Genomic DNA, 26,644 nt, shown 5'->3' with positions numbered 1-26,644 from the left:
TTGAGATAATATTTTATGGAATAGTTGATACGAGTATGAAATAACTTGTTTGTATTGTCGTGTTTGCGTTAATAGAGCATAAAAAGCACATATTTTTTGGGATGAGCGTATAGCAGCGTGAACCTTGAGGTGTACGACCAGTTGAGGTACTTGGTGTTGAATTAATGCTTTTTTCTTGTTTTCTTTCCTCCTCTTTTTCCATAGTTTTTTTTTCGTTCATGTTTGTGCTTTCTTCGGTTTTAGATTTGTATTTTAATGAGGTTTTGTATTATATATGTATCATATCCATTATATATGTTGGTAATAAGAACTAAAAAAAAAACTCATTATATTTCGTTTTTGGATTTGGTTTGCAAGATTCTTTATATGAGTTCGTGTGTTGAAGCATATTCTGTTGTGTCTGGGGAGAGTCATTTTCTTTTTGTGCCTTATTATTTAACACACTCACCGGTAAAACTTCCACTACGCATCGAAAATTTTAGGAAAATAAAAATAAGAAAAAAGTGGAAATTTTACCGGTGAGTGTGTTAAATAATAAGGCACAAAAAGAAAATGACTCTCCCCAGACACAACATAAAAAAGAAAACTCTTCTCAACAAAAAGGGTAAAAAAAAAAACAGTTAAAAGGGGAAGATAATATCTTCATTCAGCGCCAAAGAGGCAATTGTTATCAACAAAAAAATCATAGTTCTGTAAAAGTCAGTGGGTGCTAGCGGTCTCTCTGCTTGGCTGGAAATGGTCAAGATCCAAAATCACGTTGCATATATATGCCCAGCCCTCAATCTTGCGCGTTGCATTCTTTAGTGACCCCTCACTTACGTATTGTATTTTACCTTCTATGTCGAACTCTCTATTACTATACATTTAGGTATTAATTACGATGTCTTAGATAAACTGTTTGAATAAAAGACAGACTTATCATAGCTGTAACGTCTTTCGTCATGGTTTAACTTTATCATTGCTGACTCAGGGCTATATAATGACTGGATACTCTCAAATCACACCCTACCGTCTTTTGGGGTTTTTTTTAAAAAAAAGAAGAAAAAGAAAATTCACTTTGGATAATTCAATCTTCGATAAACAAGATACAGGAGAAAATATCTTTGATTTTAGATCTGCTCGATCAAAATTGATTTGACGCTTAACGAGGAGTCTTCTAGGGGAAACCCATCCAATAACTCTCGTTCTCAGATCTTTTAGCGATTGTTATACAAGCAATGACTATTTGATAGCCATTATCGAACAGGTCTTTTTATAGCTCGTTGCATTCCTAAACCCGTATTCCCCAGAATGAACTAATTCCTTAGAAGTGTAGCTAAACTCCGGTTACCGAAAGGGAGTTTCCAAGTTTATTTTTAGTCCATTGTCGAAAGCGAGGCTCCCCGGGGGTGACGTGGCTTGACGTCATAGAATCCATTTTGGCAATTCGGAGTTGTGGTAAACAATCTCTTTCTTTCCACGTCTGTCATCTGCTCTCATTTGTATTTGCTAATCACCCTGCTAATTACCCCCTGTTCGTCCTTGTAATTATCTCTAGCCATGTATGTAATAATGCATAATGTATCTGTTTGTCACTGTATATATTTGTATATATATACGTATATATACAACGATCCCTCATATATATATATATGTATATATACAGTGTATATATATATATGTATATATATATATATATGTATATATACATTGTATATATATATATCTATATTACATATATATATATATATATATGTATATATACAACGATCCCTCATATATATATATATATACATTGTATATATATATATGTATATATATGTATATATACATTGTATATATATATGTATATATACAACGATCCCTCATATATATATATATATATATATATATATATATATATATATATATATGTGTGTGTGTGTGTATGTATATATATATGTGTGTATATATACGTTGATGCATGTTCACGCGTTGTACATTTCATTGTATCGATGTTTACTGTGTCTTTTACTAAATTTGGTTTACTTCGATACGAACCCGATCACATTTACTTTGCATTCGATACGAACCCCTCTATTGTGCTGCTTAAAAGTAATTTATAATTTAGAAAGCAAGCGTCTTCCTAATCTCTTATGTTTCTGTAAAACAAAAAAAAAAAAACCCCAAAAAACTATTCGGGTGTCTGTCAAATGGAATCTTTATTTCAGTTACTTTTTGAACTTGGACGATATGACTATTTTCGACGGGGGTCCCTAAATTGCTGTATATCCTTAAGTTATTATTAAATGTCTGTGCGTGGTGCAACACATTCAGTATTTCACACACAAGTGTTGTCTTGAACTGTAAGAACGGACAACTGTTTCTTCAGTTCAGATCTCAGTAGTTGTCTTAGATTGATTTTTCTTGCTTATGTGGCAGTCACTGAAAACCTGTCGCACTTTCGTAAACTAAACTTAAAGTTTTCTGTGGAAGTAATTGATATATGTGTGTGGGGTATTTATTATTATTATTACCATTACTTGGTGGCAGTTTCTTTTTATCTTTAAGGCAAGAAAAATTTACAAATTGAATTTTGAGTGTGAATCAAAACATTTTGCTAACGATTAGAATTCTTAGAAAAGTGCCAAGTCAAACGTTTCGAGTTTAGCCATAATGAGGAGAATGTAACTATATCTATAATTTGAGAACAACGATCCCTCATATACAGAATTCATTAATTTGGATAAGTGCGTGTGTTATGGAGTGAGGTGCAAAACATCGGAACCAATTTACTTTGGTGTACTTTCATCTGACATTTCCTGAAAATAAGTATAAATATTATGCAGGGTTATTTGAATACATCGAAGTCCTAATGTTATTTAAATTGAACGGTGTTCGGGTATACGAGTGTTATGAAATTATAGAAGACAACTTTTATAAAATTTTATCATGTATAAAATGCTGTTGTAAAAGTTTCAAACCCAAAACCAGGGGAAAAGATATAGCAATGATCCTTTAATTATTTAGAATATGCCATCCCATTTTGAAATTTTAATCTGACTGCAGTCCACGTGGAAACTCTTGGAGTGACTAGAAGAGAAATGATCAGAAACTGTTTTACTTGACTTCACAGATAACAAGCAGCATTTTAGATTTGATGTGTTTTGTAATCCTCTATAATATTTGATTGGACTAATCAATGCAGATATTCCGAAAAGTACACCATGTTACAATGTTTGTGACTACATGCCCCCAGAAAAAGTTATAAGGCTTTCAGGTTTGAGTTTAAAGGTAAAATTTGCTGTGTGCTAATTTGTATTGCACATAAAAGAGATGTTGAAAATGAACTTCATAATCTTAAAATAATGCTCATTTTGTTCTTGTGATGTGAAGGAGGGAAAAGACGGAAGCAAAGAGAGAATTACGGTAGTCTTACCTGTCGGTCCGGAAAAGGGTCACTCTCAACGTACACGTGCTCTGTTTCAATCTGCAAGATTCACTCAACATCCACGTGCTGTCTGTCGCTGTACAGTCTAATGCACCCGCTCTCATGCGCTGTTTGCCACCAACTGACTGCTCGTGCCTCGCTAACCCCCACATGCCCACTGTGACCCTTCTGGTGGGACCCACAGGCCCCACTTCCGACAGGACATGCCTACTCCCTCACTTCCAGTCTGTCCCTACAACACAGCCTGGCTCATAACACCACATGCCCCTCTGATCTGAAGATCATTCAACCAACCTGCCCATACCCTCTTCTCAACCCTGACCATACACCTTAACTTGTCTCGTAATCAGTCAGCCAGTGAGGAGGGGCATCGCTCCCTCTGACTGCCATGGGGCTTCAGGACTGGCTTGTTGCTGCTGGCTTCGTCCTCTTGTCCATTACTGTTGGCTCCATCCTCTGGTGCACTGATGATCCTGTGCACATCCAAAACATGATGTGACATGCCATCTACGGACACGTTGTTCCTCGAATTTACAGAGGTTATTGTCCCCATTCTCTACTGTGATGTGCACTGCGCATTTGGGGGTTTAACCCAGACTTCTTCCCTGATCTGCACAAAGGCATTCTCTTTCTCCTATGTGGGTTGTGGTGATGCAGTACATGGATGTCTCCACTCATACTTGAATATTGTCCTGTGTGGCACTGACTCCTCAGCCTATCCCGTAAGATGTGGTCCCTCTCTGCTATGGTCTTGATGGTGCATTGATGCCTCTCCACAACCCCATTTCCACTTGGCTGGTATGTCGCTCTGAAGAAACAGCTAACATACCACTTGTCAAGCATTTCCCTCAGTACCTCCAAGCAAAATGCAGTGCCATTGTCTATAAGCAGCTCATCCACAGGGCTTCATTCTAGGAATATCTCATTCAGTATTCTTGTGATTTCCTCCACGGTCCCTGTCTTCATCTCGCTCCATATGGCCAACCACCCCGGTCTACAGTTGACCATTGACAGGTATGTCCTCTGCTGGTAGTACGTCACGTCCACTGCCAGTTGTGTTCCACTGGAATGCTTCCTGCCTCATGCACACCCAGAGCGGGGTCAATAGACTGGCACCTGTCGCAGCTCCCAACTACTCTGCATACGCTGCCTGGTCACATCCGAGTCAATTTTCCTGGCTAGGAACAGGGTCCTGTCCACCCCCATGTGGTGCATGGTTTGCAGTCTCCTCAGCCCTGAGTCACTCAGTTGACACACTGATGCCACCCCTTGCTCCAGATCCTCTGGCACCTGCAGCCAGGCTTTCTTTACTCTGGTCAGGACGTCCACTCTGTTCCTCTCAGAGGGCACAAAAACCACACTCAGCCTCAGGTCAAACTTGGCAGCTAGCTTGCCCACAATTCTTAAACGGCGTCTTATCAGCATCTCTGTGCTCCCTTTGGTTCACACTCTCCACTCGCCAGTGACCACTGACCCCCACCCATCCAAGTACAGTGGCCGAATCGGTCCAGATCTCAATGGTATGCAGCCCCCACCTCAGGGCCAGGTTCAACCCTTCAACATGGCATCCAGCTCTGCCACATTGATGTGGTTGCAGTCCTTCTTTCTAAGCCAGGCCACATCCTCCACCATGACACCTCCAATTTCCAGGACAACTCCCATTGCTATGCTGCAAGCAAGCAGAAATACCAAGCATGTTTGCACTCCTCACACAAAGACGTATAAGATGCCTTGGACATGTTAGCTGTATGGAAGATGGCAGAATCCCCAAGGACATACTCTACGGAGAGCTTGCTAGGGGCACTAGGTCTGTGGGAAGACCGTTCTTACGATACAAGGATGTTTGCATAAGGGACATGAAGGTCTGCAACATCAATATTAGTAATTGGGAAGCAGTTGCCAGCAACCGTGGAGATTGGTGACGTACCGTAAAAGAGGGAACGCAAAGGAGTGACAGAGAGAGAGAGAGAGAGGAGAAATGGAAAGACAAGAAAAGATGTCAACAAGAAAGTATGACATTACAACCAGCCAAGCAAAGTCTTCGCTACATTTGCAGCACCTGCCAGAGGAAGTGTTTGTCCAGGATAGGACTACACAGCCACACTGAGAGTTGCTGAAGCATGGAACAAACTGCCAGTATCAGTTGTTAGTTGTTGGAGCACTGCATCCTTCAAAACTTCCATGCTTTCTGAGATTCACCAACTCTACACCTGATTTTCTCCCCTCCATACACACACAAGCATGTATCTGACTCATACATTATTCACTTTCCAGACATTTGTACATTACTGCATATACTTTATGCGCACTGTCTAACAAGTTGTGGTGCACCTGAGCACTGTATACTATAATTTCATTATTATTATTATGTATTAGGACATGAAATGTAAAAGCTGGACCGGATTATTTTATGCGCAACTCCATTGTCTTCCGAGACAAAAAGGATGCCAACAACAATATATACACATACACACATAACTACATTTATACATATATACTAGTAAATGGTAAAGATCTGAAAGTGGTGTTAATTTTCAGTTTTGTTCAATTTGCATAGATCTGATGGGCCAAGATGATGGAAGAAGTGTTTAGTGATCAGCAGGCAGAGATTCTGGAGAAGCTGGAATCTTCTGGACCCTCTGCACAAATTGCTCACCAGCTTCAAGAAGCAGCTCAGACAGATGTGATTTCCTGTGAGTAATTACTATTATATACTCTGAATGCTTATGTTTTAAATATTGTTTAAACAAAGTCCTATTTTTTTTCTGAGAAAATGAAGTTATCTTGTTTGATCTGATACTGTGTTAGACCAACACAGTCAAGTGTCGAAATAAGTACATCAACATATAACACTAATCTCTCAAAAAGTCTTTGTGTCAACGTGACCTGGGCGTTATTGTCGACAGCGATTTGCGTTGGACAAAACACATCGCTAAAATTGCCAAGAAGGCTGAGGGTGTCTTGGCATCACTCACCAAGTCCTTTGTGAGCTGCTCTCTGGCTATCTATCTGTGGCTTTATATAGCTATGGTACGACCTCACCTGGAATTTGCATCACTGGTCTGGAACCCCTATCTTGCCCGGAATACTAATCATCTGGAAGCCGTTCAGCGACGTGCAACCAAGAGAATACCCTCCATCAGGCATTTGCCATATTCTGAACACCTTACTTCCCTGGGCATGGACACATTGAAACTCCGATGTCTGGCAGCTGACTTGGCAGACACCCATAAAATTATTAACCATCTTACAAACAATAACTCTGAGCACCTTTTCAAACTCCACCTGTCTAACACCTGTGGACATGTTTACAAAGTCAGAAAACAGCACAGCTCCCATGACTTTCGGAAACATTTTTTCACGCTAAGAGTTGCTGAAGCATGGAACAAACTGCCGGCATCAGTTGTTAGTTGTTGGAGCACTGCATCCTTCAAAACTTCCATGCTTCCTGAGATTCGCCAACACTACACCTGATCTTTCTCCCCTCCATACACACGCAAGCATATATCTGACTCACACACTGTTCACTTTCCAGACATTTGTACATTACTGCATATACTTTATATGCCCTTTTTGATAAGTTGTGGTGCACCTGAGCACTGTATACAATAATTTCATTATTATTATTATTATAACAATTCTCAAGATCCTTTAATAATATGGTTTTCCTTTCAGCTGCTGGTGGCAACGGTAACGGTAGTTCAGCCTCACCTGTGTTGTCTTCTCTTAGTTCGTCCCTCTCCAGTAGTTTTACAGATGGATCGACAATTTTCCCGACTACAACTGATGTAAGTTATTATGTTTAAATATTACTTTTACCTTTTATCCTTTACTTATTTCAATCATTGGACTAAAGCCACACTGAGGCTCTTCCTTGAAGAATTTTAGTCAAACTTATTTACCCCAATATTTAATATTTTCTTGTAAAGCCTGTTACTTATTTTTTTGGCCTCTTTTGCTAAACTGCTAAGTTATGGGGATGTAAACACACCAACACCAGTTGTCAAGTGATGACGGGGAACAAACATATACACAAAGACAGATACACACACACACGCACGTGCATGCACCAGCTTCAAGAATGTATGCATGCATGCATACATACATGCATGCATATTGTTCTTAAATACATATTGAAGCAACAAACCTCTTACATAATAACACATTAAGGAGGCAACAGACCTCTTACATTTACGACATACAAAGCCATTGTGAGGCAATAAACCTCTTACACAAGTCCATTTATGAATCAATGAAACAATCTTCCTGCCCGACCAGACTTCTCGCCTCAGCTAAACACCTGGACGGCTCCAAGTCAGGCCAATCTAGCATAAATATGCAGGTATCCTCGGAGAAAGAATCCCTTATCCTGAACAGGTTGTTCTTCCTCATGACCTTTGCAGCCACCTGCAAAGGCCAGTCAGGGTCCTCCATGCAGGACAGAATTCCCTAGCAAAACTTCTTTATTTCATATAATTTGCCATAAGGGCATCACACAGATAGAAGCTTTGCGGGCTGGACACGGACATTAATGGGATGAATGATAATGATGCAAAAATGATGATGGGATAAGACGAAAAGCGCCCGCCGACTTCTGCTTCTCTAAAACAATGTTCATTTTTCATTTTTCCCGAAAACACAATGAGGCAATAAACCTCTTACATAAAAAACACAATATTCAGAATTCTTTTTTCTTTTTTAAAACACAATGAGGCTATGAACCTCGTACCTTACACAAAAAGTCACATGTTTCACATTTTCTAGACTCGTTCAGGTTATCCAGCCAACCAGTATCCTTGCTTCATTGAAGCATGTACTCAGTTCCAGGCTGGACCACACAGCCATAAATCTGTCGGAGTCCTCCGGGAAGGAATTCATGATCCTGCACAGATCACTATCCCATAGGACCTCCGCAGCCACCTGCGAAGGCCACTCAGAATCCTCCGTGCAGGACAGAAGTCCCTCCCATTGGCCCCTCCTTTCCATTTTCTTTACTTCATTTTCTGTGGTTCCTCCTTTGTGGAAGAGGACCACAAATTCATCCTCCAGCGGCACACCCGCCGGAGGAGAATTGGGACATGCGGGCAGCGTGTCACAACCCGCCGGCAATGTCCCGTTTTTCTTCTTTCTTTTTTTCTTTTTCCCTTGGGCCGCGAGAGGGTGAGGTTCCTGTGACGCGTGCAGCAGGTCCTCCTTTACTCCTGCAGCCCTCGGGTCCTTTGGTGGGCAACCATTTTTTTTGTACTAGCGAGGAGTCCTTACTGGATTCAGAGCTTTTTGTCTGCCTTGCGGTGGCAATATGTTTTTTCTCACATAATTGTGACCACATCTCCCCTCTACAGGATTTTTTCTTGTATCTCATAAAATACTCAGTATTTTTGTTGACTGTTACTTGATCAAATATGAAAATATTTTAAATATTAAGGAATTTTGGAAAGGTGGTGAGCTGGCAAAATCGTTAGCATGCTGGACAAGATACTTAGCAACATTTCATCTATTTTTACATTCCATTCTGAATTCAAATTCTGCCAAGGCCAGCTTTACCCTTCATCCCTTTTGGAGTTGATAAAATAAGTAGCCATCAAGCACTGAACTTGATGTAATCAATTTAACCTCTCCCGCTAAATTTCGGGCCTTGTGGCTAGAAGTAGAAAGTGCTTCGGTATTTTTTGCAGAACCATTAAAAGTAATCGTGTTGGAATTTAAATTGACCCAGTGAATTAAGACTTCATATATGCAACTTAAAAGTTTAGGGTTACAAATTTGTATTTTGATTTTCAATTTTAATCCTGATAAACATGATAATGATGGTTTTACTCTGCTTTAGTGTCAGTTTTGGTCAAATATAATGTTACAGTGCCAAAAACCAAAAGAACAGAATCAATTTGAGCTTTGTTGTGCTTTTCTGTAAAATTATCTAATTTCTTTTTTTAAAATCCATAAATATCTGGAATTTACAATTTCTGTTTTTCCTTTTCCAGGTCTCTTCTTCCCCCGTGACAACACTAGGAACTCCAAGGTAGGACCTTTGACAATTTTAATATGTGTTTATTTGTGTGTTTCCTCTTAGTCATTTTGTTGTTGTCAAATTTGTAAGTATATCTACAACTCTTGAGAGCACAAGTCCAGACACCACAGTAAAGTACAGCTCTCACATCTAGATGAAGATACTGCTACACACACTGACATCCTAAATTACATTGAGAGAAAAGTAATTTTACTGGTGTAAAGTCTCTCACCATTACACTCCAGCTTCTGGCCCATAAATGTGCTCTCTCTCTCATCTTTCCATTGCAACTAAAGTATCCTTTGCTTATGGGAGCTGACTCATTTTGTGCTGCTTTCACTCAAGGCATATTTTTCTCTCCTCCTTTCATCTTCCATACTGTGCGTGTTTCTCCCCCAGGTTAGAGTCCTTTCTCAAAACATCATTCCTCGTAAATCCCCACTCTGCATGTGTTTCTGCTGAAGCATGTTGACTTACAGTTGTTCAAGTGAAATGTTAATCACAGTTGTCTCATGCGACTTAGAACATAGGCAGATGCCATCACAATGTGTCTACTTTCTTCTGGGAGAAAAACCAGAAACAAAAAATTAAAAATCACTGATGCTAGTTTCATAGAAGAAGGGAGATAATTCATGTTTCTTCTTTCGTTGCCAACATTGGGTAATAGTTTTAATACAGAGGTACTTATACGTGGCCCTTGCTAGAAATAGCAGAGAAATCTTCCTCAAATGACATTTTGTTCAGAATATAAATTTTTCAAATACATTCTTTTATTCGTTTCAGTCATTTTGACTGCGGCCATGCTGGAGCACCGCCTTTAGTCGAAAAAACGACCCCAAGACTTATTCTTTGTAAGCCTAACAGAGCTTTCATTAGATTAAGATTATTCTTTCATAGCAACAATTAATGGATCTTTTCTGTTTGAACGGCAGTTTTTAACATAATTTTAACATAATTAACACATTCTACCAGTTTACGAAGTTTAAAATTTTTTAGTTACCCAGAAATTATGTTAAAAACTGCCGTTCAAACCGAAAAGATCCAAAGAAAGTATTCACATTCAATCCCAGGTGACCCTAATTGAGCAGATTAAAAAAAAACATTTTTTTTTTGGCTCACTCATTATACTGAAGAAATTAATTGGAGGGTCTTTTCGGTTTGAACGGCAGTTTTTAACATAATTTTTAGGTAACTAAAAAATTTTAAACTTCGTATACTGGTAGAATGTGTTTATAAAACCTAGAAATTATGTTAAAAACTGCCGTTCAAACCGAAAAGATCGTTTTCTTTTTTTTTTTGAATACCTTTCCTCAGTTTTTCGTTGCTACAATGCCACCAAGGGTGGGACGATTTTTGTTAGAGCAATTGTTTTTATTGTACTATATACCCCCCTACACTAACCATTAAAATATGAGGTACATATAAATCAAACAGTGGAATAAGTTTTAGGCTACATGAAATACTTTAACTGAGCAGAATATCAACTGGTCTGGAAGGAGACACGAACTGGATTAGTGGAAGGAAGGTGACAAGTATTTGTAGGGGGAGACAAGGGCTGCGATTAGTGGAAGGGAGGTAACCGGTGTTAGTACAAAGAAACTGCTCTCTTAATCTAATAAATACCTGCTTTTTTGTGTGTGAGTGAAAAGGAGATAGGTAAAAAAACTTCATCGAAATAGGAGTAGGTGGCTTGTGTAATTGCATGAGATATTCTCTTGCAAACGGTGGAGAATGTTTTTACTATACTTTATGGTTGTAACCTATTTTGGTTTGTAATGGTTTAGGGACATTTTTAATACCTTACAACTTGAATTTACTTTTTTACATTGTGTATTTTAGATAGTTTTTTTTTGTGGGGTGAGGGATAGGTTTAAGTTCATTTTCTTGCATTTTAAAATTTTAATTTAGGCTTAGATTTTATTGAATTAGGTTATGGTCATTTTGAGATTTCTTCATCATCAAAACCACCACCATCATTATCATCACTATCATTTAACATCTATTTCCATGCTAGCATGGGGTGGATGTTTTGACCGGTGCTGGTAAGGCCAGGGGTAGCATCAGGCTCCATTGTCTGTTCTGGCATGGTTTCTTCAGCTGGATGCTCTTCCTAACACCAACCACTTTACAGAGTGTACTGGGTACTTTTTACATGGCACCAGCCCCAGTGCTTTTTATTTTTAAAATTATCTCTTGATAAAAATATCTTGCTAAAACAACAGAGTGCTCAACAAAGCTCTATTCTGGCATAATTCAATTTAAAAAATTTATCCACAACGAAATCTGTAATTAAAGTAGCATATTCCAAATAAACTATAAACTAGTTCAGTAAAATTTCCAAAATAAATTTCTCAAGCACATTCCAAAACAAATATTTCTTACAGTAAACAATCTTATTTTGATAAAATAGAAGTAAATACTTTTAAAATTTATTCTAAATAAACCCCATTTTAAGAAAACAAACTTATATTGTAAACCATCACTTGCCACAAAATGTTGGGAAAAAATTCTTCATTTTTCTTAAAAACAATATCTCATATCATATAAGCTACCCCTTCTCCTTTCAGGTTTTCTATTTGTTTTTCTTTGACAGACCAACACAAAGTTATGTATTAAATGGACTGATTTCGATTTAGTGTATGAAAATCTTTGAAAGAAGTGAAATGAGTGTACATCCATTGAAACTAACACTTTATCAAAATTATAAAGAGGACTACAGCTCACTTGTACATTCCATTTTTTAATGGTTTTTACAGCTAGCAGTCCTTCCTAACACTAAGTACTTTATAAAATATGCTGGTTGTATTTTAGCTTGTCAGGAAAACTGAGACAATCTAAGTTAGATCTGCTGCTTTCACATCGCTAAAATTGTCAAGAAGGCTGAGGGTGTCTTGGCATCACTCACCAAATCCTTTGTGAGCTGTTCTCCGACTATCTATCTGCAGCTTTATATAGCTATGGTAAGACCTCACCTGGAATTTGCATCACCAGTCTGGAACCCCTATCTTGCCCAGGATATCAATCGTCTGGAAGCCATTCAGCGACGTGCAACCAAAAGAATACCCTCCATCAGGCATTTGCCATATCCTGAACGCCTAACTTCCCTGGGCATGGACACATTGAAACCCCGACATCTGGCAGCTGACTTGGCAGACACCCATAAAATTATCAACCATCGTACCAACAATAACTCTGAGCACCTTTTTAAACTCCACCCATCTAACACCCGTGGACATATTCACAAAGTCAGAAAACAGCACAGCTCCCATGACTTCAGGAAACATTTTTTCACGCTGAGAGTTGCTGAAGCATGGAACAAACTGCCGGCATCAGTTGTTAGTTGTCGGAGCACTGCATCCTTCAAAACTTCCATGCTTTCTGAGATTCGCCAACACTACACCTGATTTTCTCCCCTCCATACACACACAAGCATGTATCTGACTCATGCATTGTTCGCTTTCCAGACATTTGTACATTACTGCATATACTCTGACAAGTTGTGGTGCACCTGAGCACTGTATACAATAATTTCATTATATTATTATTAGTTGTGGTTGGCAAAATCTTTAACTACATAGTCATTGGATGATTTATTTGTTAGTACAGTGCTTTTGTTTGGAAGTTGGCAGGTCTATTGTGTTCATTAGTCTTCATTGTTGCTCTTAAAAGTACGTTAAATGCTATAACATCATTGTTGAATCATGCAAACTACTTTCATGCTATGTTCTGAAAAATACTCTTTGAGTACTACATATCTTGAATTCTTCTTTACTGACTTAAATAACCAAATATTTTATATTTCTTTCGATGCTTGCTTTGTTGGTATGGCATTGATCAGAAGATACAGAGTGAGGGTTTCCGCTAAGGAAAACTACTGAAAAACTGAAACAAGACTTTTTATTGGAATTCTAAATCATTTATTCTCTTTTAGTACCTTTACTGTCTTCAGTATAATTGTTAATTTCTTTTATTCATGAAGAATACTCTTAATTATTTTTACCTTTTTAAAAAAATTAAAATAAGACTATTTACTGGATTTCTGGTTCTAGTAATAAAATAATAATAATGATAATGAAATTATTGTATACAGTGCTCAGGTGCACCACAACTTGTCAGAAAGTGCATATAAAGCGTATGCAGTAATGTAAAAATGTCTGAGAAGTGAACAGTGTATGAGTCAGGTTGATGCTTGTGTGTGTATGGAGGGGAGAAAATCAGGTGTAGTGTTGGCAAATCTCAGGAAGCATGGAAGTTTTGAAGGATGCAGTGCTCCGACAACTAAGTTATTTCTGAATAGAATATTTCACTTTACATAAAAAAAAAGGGTAGGGAAAAAGGACTCAACTTATTAGTACTAGGTCACAATCTATACTTTACTATGCAAAGTTTAGTACATCACTGTAATGATGTACTAAATCTTGTAGTTTCACTTTCTATTTCACCTTCCTAAGAGTGATAAAATATGTGTTGGTTAATTAATTGGCTGTACTTTCACCCTAAGACTTTTATGTATATAATCTTTTTCAGCATGACTATGGCTACCTCTTTGTAACAGAACCCAGTAAAATTGATACGCCAATGTCCAGTTTAACTATATCTCAACCCCCATCTTCCATCCGAGACAAAAGCTTCCCATCAGGTGAGTTAATATTTTAATTACAATTAAGATGGCCAGCTGGAAGAATCGTTAGCATGCTGGGCAAAATGCTTGGCAGCATTTCGTCCATCTTTACAGTCTGAGTTCAACTTTGTCTTTCATCCTTTCAAGGTCAATAAAATAAGTACCAGTTGACCACCGAGGGCGATGTAATTGACTTATTCCCCTCCCCTAAAATTTCTGGCCTTGTGCTAAAATTTGAAACCAATATTTTAATTACGGTTTACTTATATAGTCAAATGTATCCATTTCAACTATTATTGAATGAAACCTATTTGATTAATTGTAGTCTTAAAGTAGTTTTAAACTATCCAATGCAAGAACGGTTGTACGTTTTTAATCAAAGGTAAAATATGTTGCCATCTGCAATAATTTGACTTTATCCTGGTTGTTCTGCCACACATTCTGTTTTGTTTATGCCAGGTTAAAAAAAAATTTCTTTTAATATTTGAATACAGGTTAAGAGGAATTGTATTGTTGACATTGTTTTCTCAGTGTCTGATTGTTACTTGTGCTTGCTATGTAATAATGGACATTTATTTCATTATATATTTCATTATATATTTCATTATATATTTCATTATATATCCTGTGAATTTTACTAATTAGCAGAGTAGCTGTAGGTACAGCTTTAATTACTCAGTCAAGCATGGAAATTCTACTTGCAACATCATTGCAGACTATTTGATTATAAGGTTTCTTTTTGTAGCTGAGTTCTGTTCTGTTCTCTGCTACTCTACTCTGGTCGTTTGCTAATCCTGTCCATTTCCAACATTAGATCATGTAGAAACACCAATAATACCAAGGGCTGAAACATCTACTGTCCCACAACAAGATATGACACAAAGTCACAGCAGTTTGTTTGGTTGGTTTTCTGGTAGCAATTTTGTTTCCCGTGTTGTTGAGAAAACTAAGGTAATTCTATGTGTGTATGTATTTTGTTTTGCTTTGTTTGGGGGAGGGTTCAGTCATTTTAAACCTTCTCAAAATAGGGATTTATACTATTTAGATGAATTAAGTGAAGAAGGTATTTAATTTACTCTTACTCTTTTACTTGTTTCAGTCATTTGACTGCGGCCATGCTGGAGCACCGCCTTTAGTCGAGTAAATCGACCCCGGGACTTATTCTTTGTAAGCCCAGTTCTTATTCTATCGGTCTCTTTTGCCGAACCGCTAAGTAACGGGGACGTAAACACACCAGCATCGGTTGTCAAGCAATGCTATGGGAACAAACACAGACACACACACATACATATATATATATATATACATATATACGACAGGCTTCTTTCAGTTTCCATCTACCAAATCCACTCACAAGGCTTTGGTCAGCCCGAGGCTTTAGTAGAAGACACTTGCCCAAGATGCCATGCAGTGGGACTGAACCCGGAACCATGTAGTTGGTAAGCAAGCTACTTACCACACAGCCACTCCTATTATTTGAATAGTTACAGATAATTACTAAGTGTTAGTAGTTGGTTGAATATATTGGTATAATGTTCCAGGTAAATGTAATTCTGGGTATAAGTATTTTGTATAATGCCTGAGATGTGGAATACAAGAATGCTAACAAAAGATGCAAACCATGTGCAAGATGTGGAAAGATATAAGAATAATCTAGTGTTAGCAGCATGTTTGGGTGTTGGATGAGATGCCTGGTAGTATCTGTTCCAGTTCTTTACATTCTGAATTCAAATTCCATCAAGGTGCTGATGGGTAGAATTAATCATCTGGCCACAGGAATGCCTCAACCAACCTGCAGTTATTGAACAGTGTGGACAGGTAGGCCTTCAACTAACATAAATAAGCCAGCAATGCCATGTTGAAGCTTTATCCACAGAGCATCAACAACAGCTGAAGAGAATGGGGAAAAAGATAGCCAAAATAATATTACATTATCTCAACTCTTAAAAATTGTGACAATCTTTTTAACTGCTGAAACTCATGGATATTTTTTTAACAATATGCATTCAAAAAATTTCTATATATTTTCTTAATTTGAAAGTTTTTTTGATTCTGAGAAACAAAATTTATTTGATATATTTAGCATATTTATTATATATATGTTTCTTTTTACAGAGTTCAGTTGAAAGTGTGATTACAACTTTGGACCCTCAAATGAAAGAATATATAAGTAAGTATTCACCGAAAGTGTATCATGGTGCAAGTTAGAAACTAGAAATTTAATTATTCAGCACTTATTAATGGTGTATGATTTTAGAAAAAAATCTTGCAAAATGGATGTTTTTTGCCTTAACCCTTTAGCATTCAGATTATTCTGTCAAATGTAATTCTTATTCATTCACACTGTTTTGGATTACTCATGCACTATCTCACTGCTTTGAGATTTTGATGATGTGACTATATTTTTTTAGACTAACAGGGCGCAGGAGTGGCTGTATGGTAAGTAGCTTGCTTACCAACCACACAGTTCTGGGTTCAGTCCCACTGCATGGCACCTTGGGCAAGTGTCTCCTACTATAGCCTCGGGCCGACCAAAGCCTTGTGAGTGGATTTGGTAGGCGGAAACTGAAAGAAGCCCGTCGTATATATGTATATATATATGCGTGTGTGTGTTTATGTGTCTGTGTTTGTCCCCCTAGCATTGCTTGACAACCGATGCTGGTGTGTTTATGTCCCCGTTACTTAGCGGTTTGCCAAAAGAGACCGATAAGATAAGTACTAGGCTTACAAAGAATAAGTCCTGGGGTCGATTTGCTCGACTAAAAGGCAGTGCTCCAGCATGGCCACAGTCAAATGACTGAAACAAGTAAAAGAGTAAAAGAGTAACATTGTAGGGTATGTGTGAGAGTCTGGATCTGGCTGGTTTAAACATAAAGCAAGTAGAATATCCAGATATAAACTGGATATGGCCAGATTAAATGCTAAAGAGTTAAGCATAAAGGAGAAGCAGAAAGAGTATTCTGTTCCTGTGATACATTCGTTTAATTTCTTGCTGCACAGGTGTTGCACTACTATAACAAAGTGATAATATCTGAAAATTTTCACATCATTTAATTAAATCAAAGATCTCATATAAACAAACATAAACACTTTGCTATTATTGGTATCAGTAATTATGCATTGAATCTCTCTATATATATAAGCGGCAAAATGTCTGCGTTTGTGTCCTTTATACAAATCCACAATTTTTCAGTTAGAGGGCTCGCACTTTCTATGGTCATTCAACACCATCCAAGGGTGGTCATGCACATCTTTACATTTCCCCAGTCACCCCACAAAGCCATTAAAAAATCAATAGAAGTGACTTTTTTGTGAATTTTCTATCCAAAACCCAATCAAAATGCCCGAAACTTGATACGCCAATTGAATGCCAGCTAGCTGTATGTGATTGGTCGGAGATTTGGACAGTACTCGTGTGTATGTGCACATGCACACAGCTGTATATGCATGCACTAGCACTCACCCGGCGTTGCCAGGTCATAGTGCTAGTATAATATAAAATGGCTAGAATGAAGAAGGTGATCCTACTTCACATCCTTTCCTAAAAGTAAGTGAACAGCATGTTAATCTAATCATCCTGTAAATTTTTTTGTTCTGCTGTATTTCTAAATTATACATACTAATTTGGGGGGGAAAGCAAACAAGTTAGTACTAACCACACTGAAAATCTCTAGAAAATGGCTGTAAGGATGGGGAACAAAAATATTAGAATTAGGCTTATTAAGCTACAGATGAAGCAGTCTGGCATTATGACTACAAAATGACACTCATTGAAACTCCAACGTCTGGCAGCTGACTTGGCAGACACCCATGAAATTATCAACCATCTTACAAACAATAACTCTGAGCACCTTCTCAAACCCCACCTGTCTAACACCCGTGGACATGTTTACAAAGTCAGAAAACAGCACAGCTCCCATGACTTTCGGAAACATTTTTTCACGCTAAGAGTTGCTGAAGCATGGAACAAACTGCCGGCATCAGTTGTTAGTTGTCGGAGCACTGCATCCTTCAAAACTTCCATGCTTCCTGAGATTCGCCAACACTACACCTGATCTTTCTCCCCTCCATACACACATGCAAGCATGTATCTGACTCATACACTGTTCACTTCCCAGACATTTGTACATTACTGCATATACTCTATACGCACTTTTTGACAAGTTGTGGTGCACCTGAGCACTGTATACAATGATTTCATTATTATTATTTTAAAAATATTTAATGTGTATGATTTCATAGTAAATTCAAAAACCCTCTCAAACAGTGTTGGTCAAATATAGCTAAACAAATGCTATATATGCTTCTATGTAGTGTAATTGGCAGTGAAATAATTAAATCTTGCATGTAGCATCTGTTGTATATTAGTTTGTTTAATTATTACAGTATTTCTTTTTCTTCTTGAGAGAGTGGTGGTGACATTGATATTATTGTGGCTTCCACAAAAGAAGTGAAAATTGGACCTATTCGAGAAGCAATGCAACAAGCTTTTGGTCGGGCAACTGTTACTGGAAGAGTAAGCATCACCTTGAACTAAATTATTTTTTTAAAAGTCATTGATTTTGTTATTAAAATCAATCCATCTTTATTTCAATTTTTTTTTTCAATTCTTTCATTTTTCAGTTAATAATAATGAACTTCTTCTTCTTCTCCTCCTCCTCTTACTACTACTACCACCACCACCACCAAGAATTCACAACGACTTCGAACCTACAAGAGAGACAGAGACAGGCAAAAACAAGGAAAACGCCACTTGTATTTGAACACTATGCAAATATACTTTTAAAAAGCTTTGCTTTTAATTTTTCCAAAATTTGTTTTCCATACTTACAATTGAAAAAGTCTCAATGACTGAAACCAGTACTGAAATGTTTTTTTATAAAATTATTTCAGCATTTTCTACCTTGACTTTTTTTTTCCATATATATATGGGGACATACATATATATATATATATATATATATATATATATGAAAAAACAAGTCAGGATAGAAAATGCTAAAATAATTTTATAAAAAACATTTCAGTACCGGTTTCAGTCATTGAGACTTTTTCAATTGTAAGTATGGAAAACAATTAAATTTAGAAAAATTAAAAGAAAATTTTTTTTAAAAGAATATTTGCACAGTATTCAAACACAAGGGGCATTTTCCTTGTTTTTGCCTGTCTCTGATTCTCTTGTTTACTCTTGTGTGTTCGAGGTTGTTGTGAATATATATATATATATATATATATACATACATACATATACACACATTTACATTTACATTTACACATATTTTTTGTTAGAAATAGCAAAGTAATTGAAATCTGTTAAGATCACTAGAGAGGTTACATTTGATACCTGTAATCAAATAATGATTCAAATAGTAATGTAGATTTCGAATTTTAGTGCAAGGCCAGCAATTTCAGGGGTGGGGTGTAAGTCAGTTACATCCCAGTGCTGAACTGGTTCCTACTTTATTGACCCCGAAAGGATGAAAGGCAAAGTTGACCTTGGTGGAATTTGAATTCAGAACATAAAGATGGACGAAATGCCACTAAGCATTTTATCTGGTATGCTAACGACTCTGCCAGCTTGCCACCCTAAATTCAAATAGTAATATTGCTATTCAGTGAGGCAGCAGAATTGTTAGCACACCAGGCAAAATGCTTAGTGGCATTCCATTCATACTCTTTTACTCACTTTACTCTTTTACTTGTTTCAGTCATTTGACTGTGGCCATGCTGGAGCACCGCCTTTAGTCGAGCAGATTGACCCCAGGACTTAATCTTTGTAAGCTTAGTACTTATTCTATCGGTCTCTTTTGCCGAACCGCTAAGTTACGGGGACGTAAACACACCAGCATCGGTTGTCAAGCAATGTTGGGGGGACAAACACAGACACACAAACATACACACACACAAACACAAACACATATATATATATATACATATATACGACAGGCTTCTTTCAGTTTCCGTCTACCAAATCCACTCACAAGGCTTTGGTCGGCTCGAGGCTATAGTAGAAGACACTTGCCTAAGGTGCCACGCAGTGGGACTGAACCCAGAACCATGTGGTTGGTAAGCAAGCTACTTACCACACAGCCACTCCTACGTCATTACATTCTAAGTTCAAATTTCGCGAAGGTCAACCTTGCCTTTCAACCTTTCAGGGTTGATTAAATTAGTACCAGATGAACACTGGTGTTGATGTAATCCCCTGAAATTGCTGGCTTTGTGCCATAATTTGAAATTGCTGGCCTTGCGCCAAAATTTGAAATTGCTGGCCTTGTGCCAAAATTTGAAATTGCTGGCTTTGTGCCATAATTTGAAATTGCTGGCGTTGTGCTATAATTTGAAATTGCTGGCTTTGTGCCAAAATTTGAAATTGTTGGCTTTGTGCCATAATTTGTAATTGCTGGCCTTGTGCCAAAATTTGAAATTGCTGGCCTTGTGCCAAAATTAGTAATTGCTGGCCTTGTGCCAAAATTTGAAATTGCTGGTCTTGTGCCAAAATTTGAAATTGCTGGCCTTGTGCCAAAATTTAAAATTGCTGGCCTTGTGCCAAAATTTGAAATGGCCGGCCTTGTGCCAAAATTTGAAATTGCCGACCTTGTGCCAAAATTTGAAATTGCTGGTCTTGTGCCAAAATTTGAAATTGCTGGCCTTGTGCCAAAATTTGAAATTGCTGGTCTTGTGCCAAAATTTGAAATTGCTGGTCTTGTGCCAAAATTTGAAATTGCTGGCCTTGTGCCAAAATTTGAAATTGCCGGCCTTGTGCCAAAATTTGAAATTGCTGGCCTTGTGCCAAAATTTGAAATTGCTGGCTTTGTGCCATAATTTGAAATTGCTGGCCTTGTACCAAAATTTGAAATTGCTGGCTTTGTGCCAAAATTTGAAATTGCTGGCTTTGTGCCAAAATTTGAAATTGCTGGCCTTGTGCCAAAATTTGAAACTGATATTAATATTCAGCTTATTGTGTTGGTGCATTTGTGTGTTATTTGGTTTTCAGTAATGGAATGATGACATTATTTCAATTATATTTCCTTAGGATAGTGAGAGTAACACCGCTGCTCAGCCTCTTGGCTACGCTGCTGCACTTCGAGGAGCTCAGGAAAGAATATCTCGCTTACGTCAACAAGATGATATTAAAGAGAAGCAAGCAATTGTTGCCATTGAAGGCTTCATTGTAGAACTTCAAGTCGATGGGTAATGTTTCTAATTAATCGTATTTCACAACCTATTTGCTGTTATGTCATAATCAGAGATTAGGTATTTTAACGAGCATGGAATGTGAATTAAAACAGAGTGTGTCCTTTGTTGCACTAATCAAATTAAAATTCAGTACCTATTTCTTTACTACCCAGAAGGGGCTAAACACAGAGGGGACAGACAAACGGATTAAGTCGATTATATCGACCCCAGGGCGTAACTGGTACTTATTTACTCGACCCCGAAAGGATGAAAGGCAAAGTTGACCTCGGCGGAATTTGAACTCAGAATGTAATGACAGACGAAATTCTGCTAAGCATTTCGCCCGGCGTGCTAACGATTCTGCCAGCTCGCCGCCTTCAGTACCGCCTGACTGGCCCCCGTGCTGGTGGCACGTAAAAAGCACCCACTACACTCTCGGAGTGGTTGGCGTTAGGAAGGGCATCCAGCTGTAGAAACTCTGCCAGATCAGATTGGAGTCTGGTTCGCCAGACCTCAATCAAATCGTCCAACCCATGCTAGCAAGGAAAGCGGACGTTAAACGATGATGATGATGATGATGATGAAGCAGCTCATAAAATATTTCACAGTTATATTGTATGGAAAGATTGCTGGAATTTTCTTTTGCCATTCTTTGAATATTTTGAAGATATTATACAAGTTGGAAAGTAGCAATTGATGGTTTTCAGGATTCTAAGAAGTTATCTTGCTATATCTTATCATTGGCACGACACTTTTATCATTAATAATAGCTGCTATCTAATTTTGATGAATACAGTTTGAATAAAAGAAACTGAAACTTACAAAGCAAACGGAATTGGTTTTACACAAAGCCTCTGCTCACCGCTTTGAGTGTGAGACAATTTTTGATCAAAAATGGCATTCTGGTTTCTTTTCGGTACCCCTTGTACTCCTATGTTACACATAGGTGTGTAAAGTGGTACAAGAAAGAAAGAGAAGTGAGGAATGGGAAGGGAAAGGTAGTGTTAGGGATTAGTGAGAGGGAGTCACTGTGATAGGGGCAGTGAGAAGAGAGAGAATGAAGGAATTGAGTAAGAGGGGATGCAATGCTAGCTCCCACCCATGTTATATATGGGTGGGTAGACTGGTGTGGAGGAGAGATTGATAAAATGATGATGAGAGGTCTTGATCTATCTTTGGGATAATGTGTTCAAGAAAGCACAGTGACAGGGTGGGTGGGTAAAGGTCAGACAAGTGCAATTCTCTCCTTCTCAAGCATCGTTATTCCGGAGTGAAAATAATTACGGGAGGTTGATGTATGAGGAAGGGAGATATTCAGTTATGCACAAATTATTCTATTCTCAGTTACGGGTGTCATGGTGTGGTGGATAGATGAGATGAGAGGGTACAGAACTGGTACAACAAATAGGATAATAGACAGTGATGATGCAAAAAAACACAATAGGCAACAGAGCCGATGCATGAATGGGGGATTGGAACTTCCGCAACATCAGTTCTTGGGATCATTTTTCAACACTTCATCTAGTCTTCCTCAGTCTTTTCATATATATCTTTATATATAAAATCCAAGTTGTGTGTGTGAGTGTCTGTCTCTTCCGATTTAGATTCCTAACTACTCCCACATTTTGCGGTGCAGTTTAACCAAAAGCGGGTATCTTATAGTCATGATTCATATTGAGCCCTTCTGCGTATTAGCGCGCGTCTACGATGAGCCTACGATTTAAAAAAAAATTTACCATCATTTTTTTCATTTTTAATGCATTTTTGGTTAGGTTTATATAAGGGAAGTAACTCTCTAAAAATGCTTATATAGTTATTTCCCTTAGACAGTCTTAAATGGCTTAAATGTTTTCATACTGTTGTGTTTATTAAATGAGTGTGAATTTGAAGCGTTCCCTGAAAAAATCAGCATATTTTGATGGATAAAAATAAATTAGAAGATTAAATTATTCTTTTCATTGAAAACGTTGAAAGGCTCAATCGTTCGTAAGTTATTATATTTTAACTTCTTCTTGACTCAACCGAATAAAAAAACCACAAACGTTTACATCTTTTTGTCTTGTTTTGACACTGTACTTTGTTATGTGTTTTGAGCCTTATTTGAATAGCAGATTTCATAAGTTCTGCCGTTTTCTTCAAATTTATAAAAATATGCGTTGTTGCAGACAATATCTTTGTTTTGATTTTTCCAAAAGTATGGATAAAATGGAATGCAATTTCGTCAAAATTAACGCTTAAACAAGTTATTCATCAAATTTCTATCCACCCGAGCAAAGCCGGGTCAATCTGCCAGTATATATATATATATGATTATGTATTGTTTCATAGCTTTGAAATTTCAACGATGAGATTGTTTATTTTTGGAATGATGCGGTAGGCAAGATATGAGAGGTTATATCTGGCCAGTTTGAAAATAAAACAGATAGAATAATATGGCAGGTTTAAATGCTAAAAGGTTAAATTAAATATCTGTTTGAAATTGAACTGTCGATGCTGCTTTACTGGTCGGACAACTGTGGTAATAGTAGCGTTGTTTCTTATATTGTCTACATGTGTTTTATGATATTTATTCTGTGTTACCATTTCTATTTTCCTCAGGTGGTTTGAGATGAGTTGTTTACACCTCCAGGATCCAGCCCATAATATCACCGTTACTACTTATTCTCAACCAACACCAATTCCAACACCTTATGTATTGACCGCTCAGGACCGGACTCCCACAGATTATCCCTTGCGCTGGTCAGGCCTTGCTGTGACAATTGGGCAAGTAGTAGAAGAAGCCCAACCACATATTGGGCGTTCTAATTGGCAGTTAGCTTTAGCTGGTGTCAGTCGCTACCAGAGTTTAAGTTTAGCTGCTCAGGTATTGGCTTACCTCTATAAACAACAGTTTCCAACATCATATATTTCTTGAAGTATATTATTTTTTGGGTCTTTTTTTTTTTCTTAGAATGTACTAAAAGAATCTAAACATTACAATCCTCTCCCTCTATTTTTATTTCGAAAATGCAATAATTTGTATTTAAATAAAATGAGATTTTCTAACTGGTGATCAAATATTTCAAACTTGAGGTGACAAATAACTAACAATATCTAAAATTGAGTTTGTTTTGTAGGTTTTTTTCCACTCATATTTATAAGTTTTTTATTTCTACATCTTAGATTTATTTTATATATGTATCCATATCACAGAATTATCTAAATTTTCATATATTTCCTAATTTATTAAGCTGTTAGTCTAAGCTGTGCTGACACCTGAACCATTTCTTTTATCTTGTACTTTCTTTACAGAAATTTTTGATTTAATTTTTCTATATCCAAGACAAAAAGACATTTGTTCTTAATCTTACTGGATTGCATTTATAAAGTTCCAATTCTTTAATATTTGCTTTCCTTTTGTATTTAATTCTTATTTAAGCAGGTAGGTATTCACCTCTATATCTAAATGTGATGTACAGTAGTTGTGGTATGACCTACAATGATAATACAACGGAAGAAAAAGTAACCTGAAAATAACTAAGGAAGCATATTTTCAGGAATTCATTTCAACTGTGATTCTTCTGTTAGTTTATTTGTTACAACACTTCAATGTTTTGGAATAATAAATATTTTATACTATTATTTCACATGTACATTTTTTTTTTATTTAGATTTTTTCATTTAAAGAGAAAACAAAATTAAATATTGTTGGGTAAAGATTTTGGCCTTAGACTAATGTGAAAATGATCTAATAACTGGCCCGATATAGTGACAGTTAGGGGTGGAATTTATTTATACCCAGCAAAATACTGTCTTATACACAGTAAAACACTAAACTGTTTTACTTCAATACTTGTTTTCATCAGATACAAAATATGAAACTACATTTTAGCATCATGATTGCATATTGCCTTCGGTACCGTTTCAAAAAAGATTTTTTTTTCACATATTAAATATTCTAATGGAATAAATGAGTAGTTGACATGAATCCTTTGTCTGATAACTATTATTTTATTTCAGTAAACAGGTGGCATTCATTATTGTCATTCATATATATATATATATATATATATATAGGCGTATATATATATATATACATATATATAGGTGTATATATATATATATATATATATATATATATATAAGTGTAGGAGTGGCTGTGTGGTAAGTAGCTTGTATACCAACCACATCGTTCCAGGTTCAGTCCCACTGCGTGGCACCTTGGGCAAGTGTCTTCTACTATAGCCTCGGGCCAACCAAAGCCTTGCGAGTGGATTTGGTAGACAGAAACTGAAAGAAGCCTGTCGTATATATATATATGTGTGTGTGTGTGTGTGTATAAGTTTGTGTGTCTGCGTTTGTCCCGCCAACATAGCTTGACAACCGATGCTGGTGTGTTTACATCCCCATAACTTAGCGGCTCGGCAAAAGAGACCAATAGAATAAGTACTAGGCTTACAAAGAATAAGTCCTGGGGTCGATTTGCTCGACTAAAGGTGGTGCTCCAGCATGGCCACAGTCACATGACTGAAACAAGTAAAAAGTAAGTAAAGTAAAAAGATATATATATATACATATATATAAAGACAATAACTTATAGATGGAAATTCATAGACTTTATTAATGCACCTCATCGTGTGTTTCTGCATCTCATGTGCAGAAAGAAACATATGTTGTGATGCATATGTTGTGAATTTCCACCCACAAGTCATTACTGTTATTATATTTATCCTAAGCAATGCGGGCGAGCTGGCAAAAACGTTAGCACACCGGGTGAAATGCTTAGCAGTTTTTCGTTGTCTTTATGTTCTGAGTTCAAATTCCACCGAGGTCACCTTTGCCTTTCATCCTTTCAGGGTTGATAAAGTAAGTACGAGTTGCATACTGGAGTCGATCTAATTGATTGGTCCCCCTCCCGCAAAATTTCGGGCCTTGTCACTCGAACAGAAAAGTATATTTATCCTAAGCTGAAAGGAGTTCCACTTGTATAACTGTTCCATCGGATTACACTGGGAGATGGGACTGGCAGGTGGTAGCCGACAACCAGAAGCATAGGAGCTTTCAAGAGCACATTCTAAGGCTTTTGCCCAAAACAAACTAAATGGATGTGTGTGTGTGTGTGTATAATTACATCACCAAATTTGTTAAGGAGAAGGTCATATATACTTGTGTGTGTGTGTGTATATATATATACATTTATATATTTGTTGTGCAAGATTTTTTATGTGAAATCGTGTATTGAAACAGATATTGTTATATTTCGGAATGGTCATTTTGCTAGTTTAGCCAAAATAACTCTGGTCAAAATAAGATTAAGATTAATGTAAAAAATAAACAACACTGAAGCAAAATAACACCAAATAGATAATGCGTGTGTTTTTATTGGCTAAAGTGGCAAAATGACCATTCTGAAATATAACAATATAACAATTTATATATATATATATAT

General features: G+C 37.1%; 1 protein-coding gene across 2 annotated transcripts; it reads left to right on the top strand.

Moving 5' to 3' along the window:
* On the top strand, positions 1-24,837 carry LOC115220955 (protein PRRC1-A). 2 transcript variants are annotated; one of them, XM_036510550.1, is made up of 10 exons: positions 1-146; positions 5,967-6,102; positions 7,085-7,197; positions 9,391-9,428; positions 13,944-14,055; positions 14,852-14,988; positions 16,153-16,207; positions 18,444-18,553; positions 21,074-21,231; positions 23,815-24,837. In XM_036510550.1, exons 5-10 carry the CDS (start codon positions 13,995-13,997, stop codon positions 24,128-24,130), a joined length of 837 nt encoding a protein of 278 aa, XP_036366443.1. In that variant the 5' UTR covers positions 1-146; positions 5,967-6,102; positions 7,085-7,197; positions 9,391-9,428; positions 13,944-13,994; the 3' UTR covers positions 24,131-24,837. The 2 variants fall into 2 exon arrangements, with proteins under 2 accessions (XP_036366443.1, XP_029647025.1); XM_029791165.2 differs by lacking the exon at positions 1-146 and adding an exon at positions 1,290-1,437.
* The last annotated feature ends 1,807 nt before the right edge of the window (positions 24,838-26,644 follow it).

This window comes from Octopus sinensis, linkage group LG17 (genome assembly GCF_006345805.1).
Source record: "Octopus sinensis linkage group LG17, ASM634580v1, whole genome shotgun sequence".
Taxonomy (NCBI): Eukaryota; Metazoa; Mollusca; class Cephalopoda; order Octopoda; family Octopodidae; genus Octopus; species Octopus sinensis.
Note: the sequence above shows the minus strand (reverse complement) of the source record. Positions and strands in the feature narration are given on the sequence as shown.

Bases quoted from the DNA above. Each gene is read 5' to 3' on its own strand.
- LOC115220955 (XM_036510550.1), top strand. From the start codon at position 13,995: ATGTCCAGTTTAACTATATCTCAACCCCCATCTTCCATCCGAGACAAA. The intron at 14,056-14,851 runs GTGAGTTAATAT...TTCCAACATTAG, and splicing joins AGACAAAAGCTTCCCATCAG to ATCATGTAGAAACACCAATA. The intron at 21,232-23,814 runs GTAATGTTTCTA...TATTTTCCTCAG, and splicing joins GTAGAACTTCAAGTCGATGG to GTGGTTTGAGATGAGTTGTT.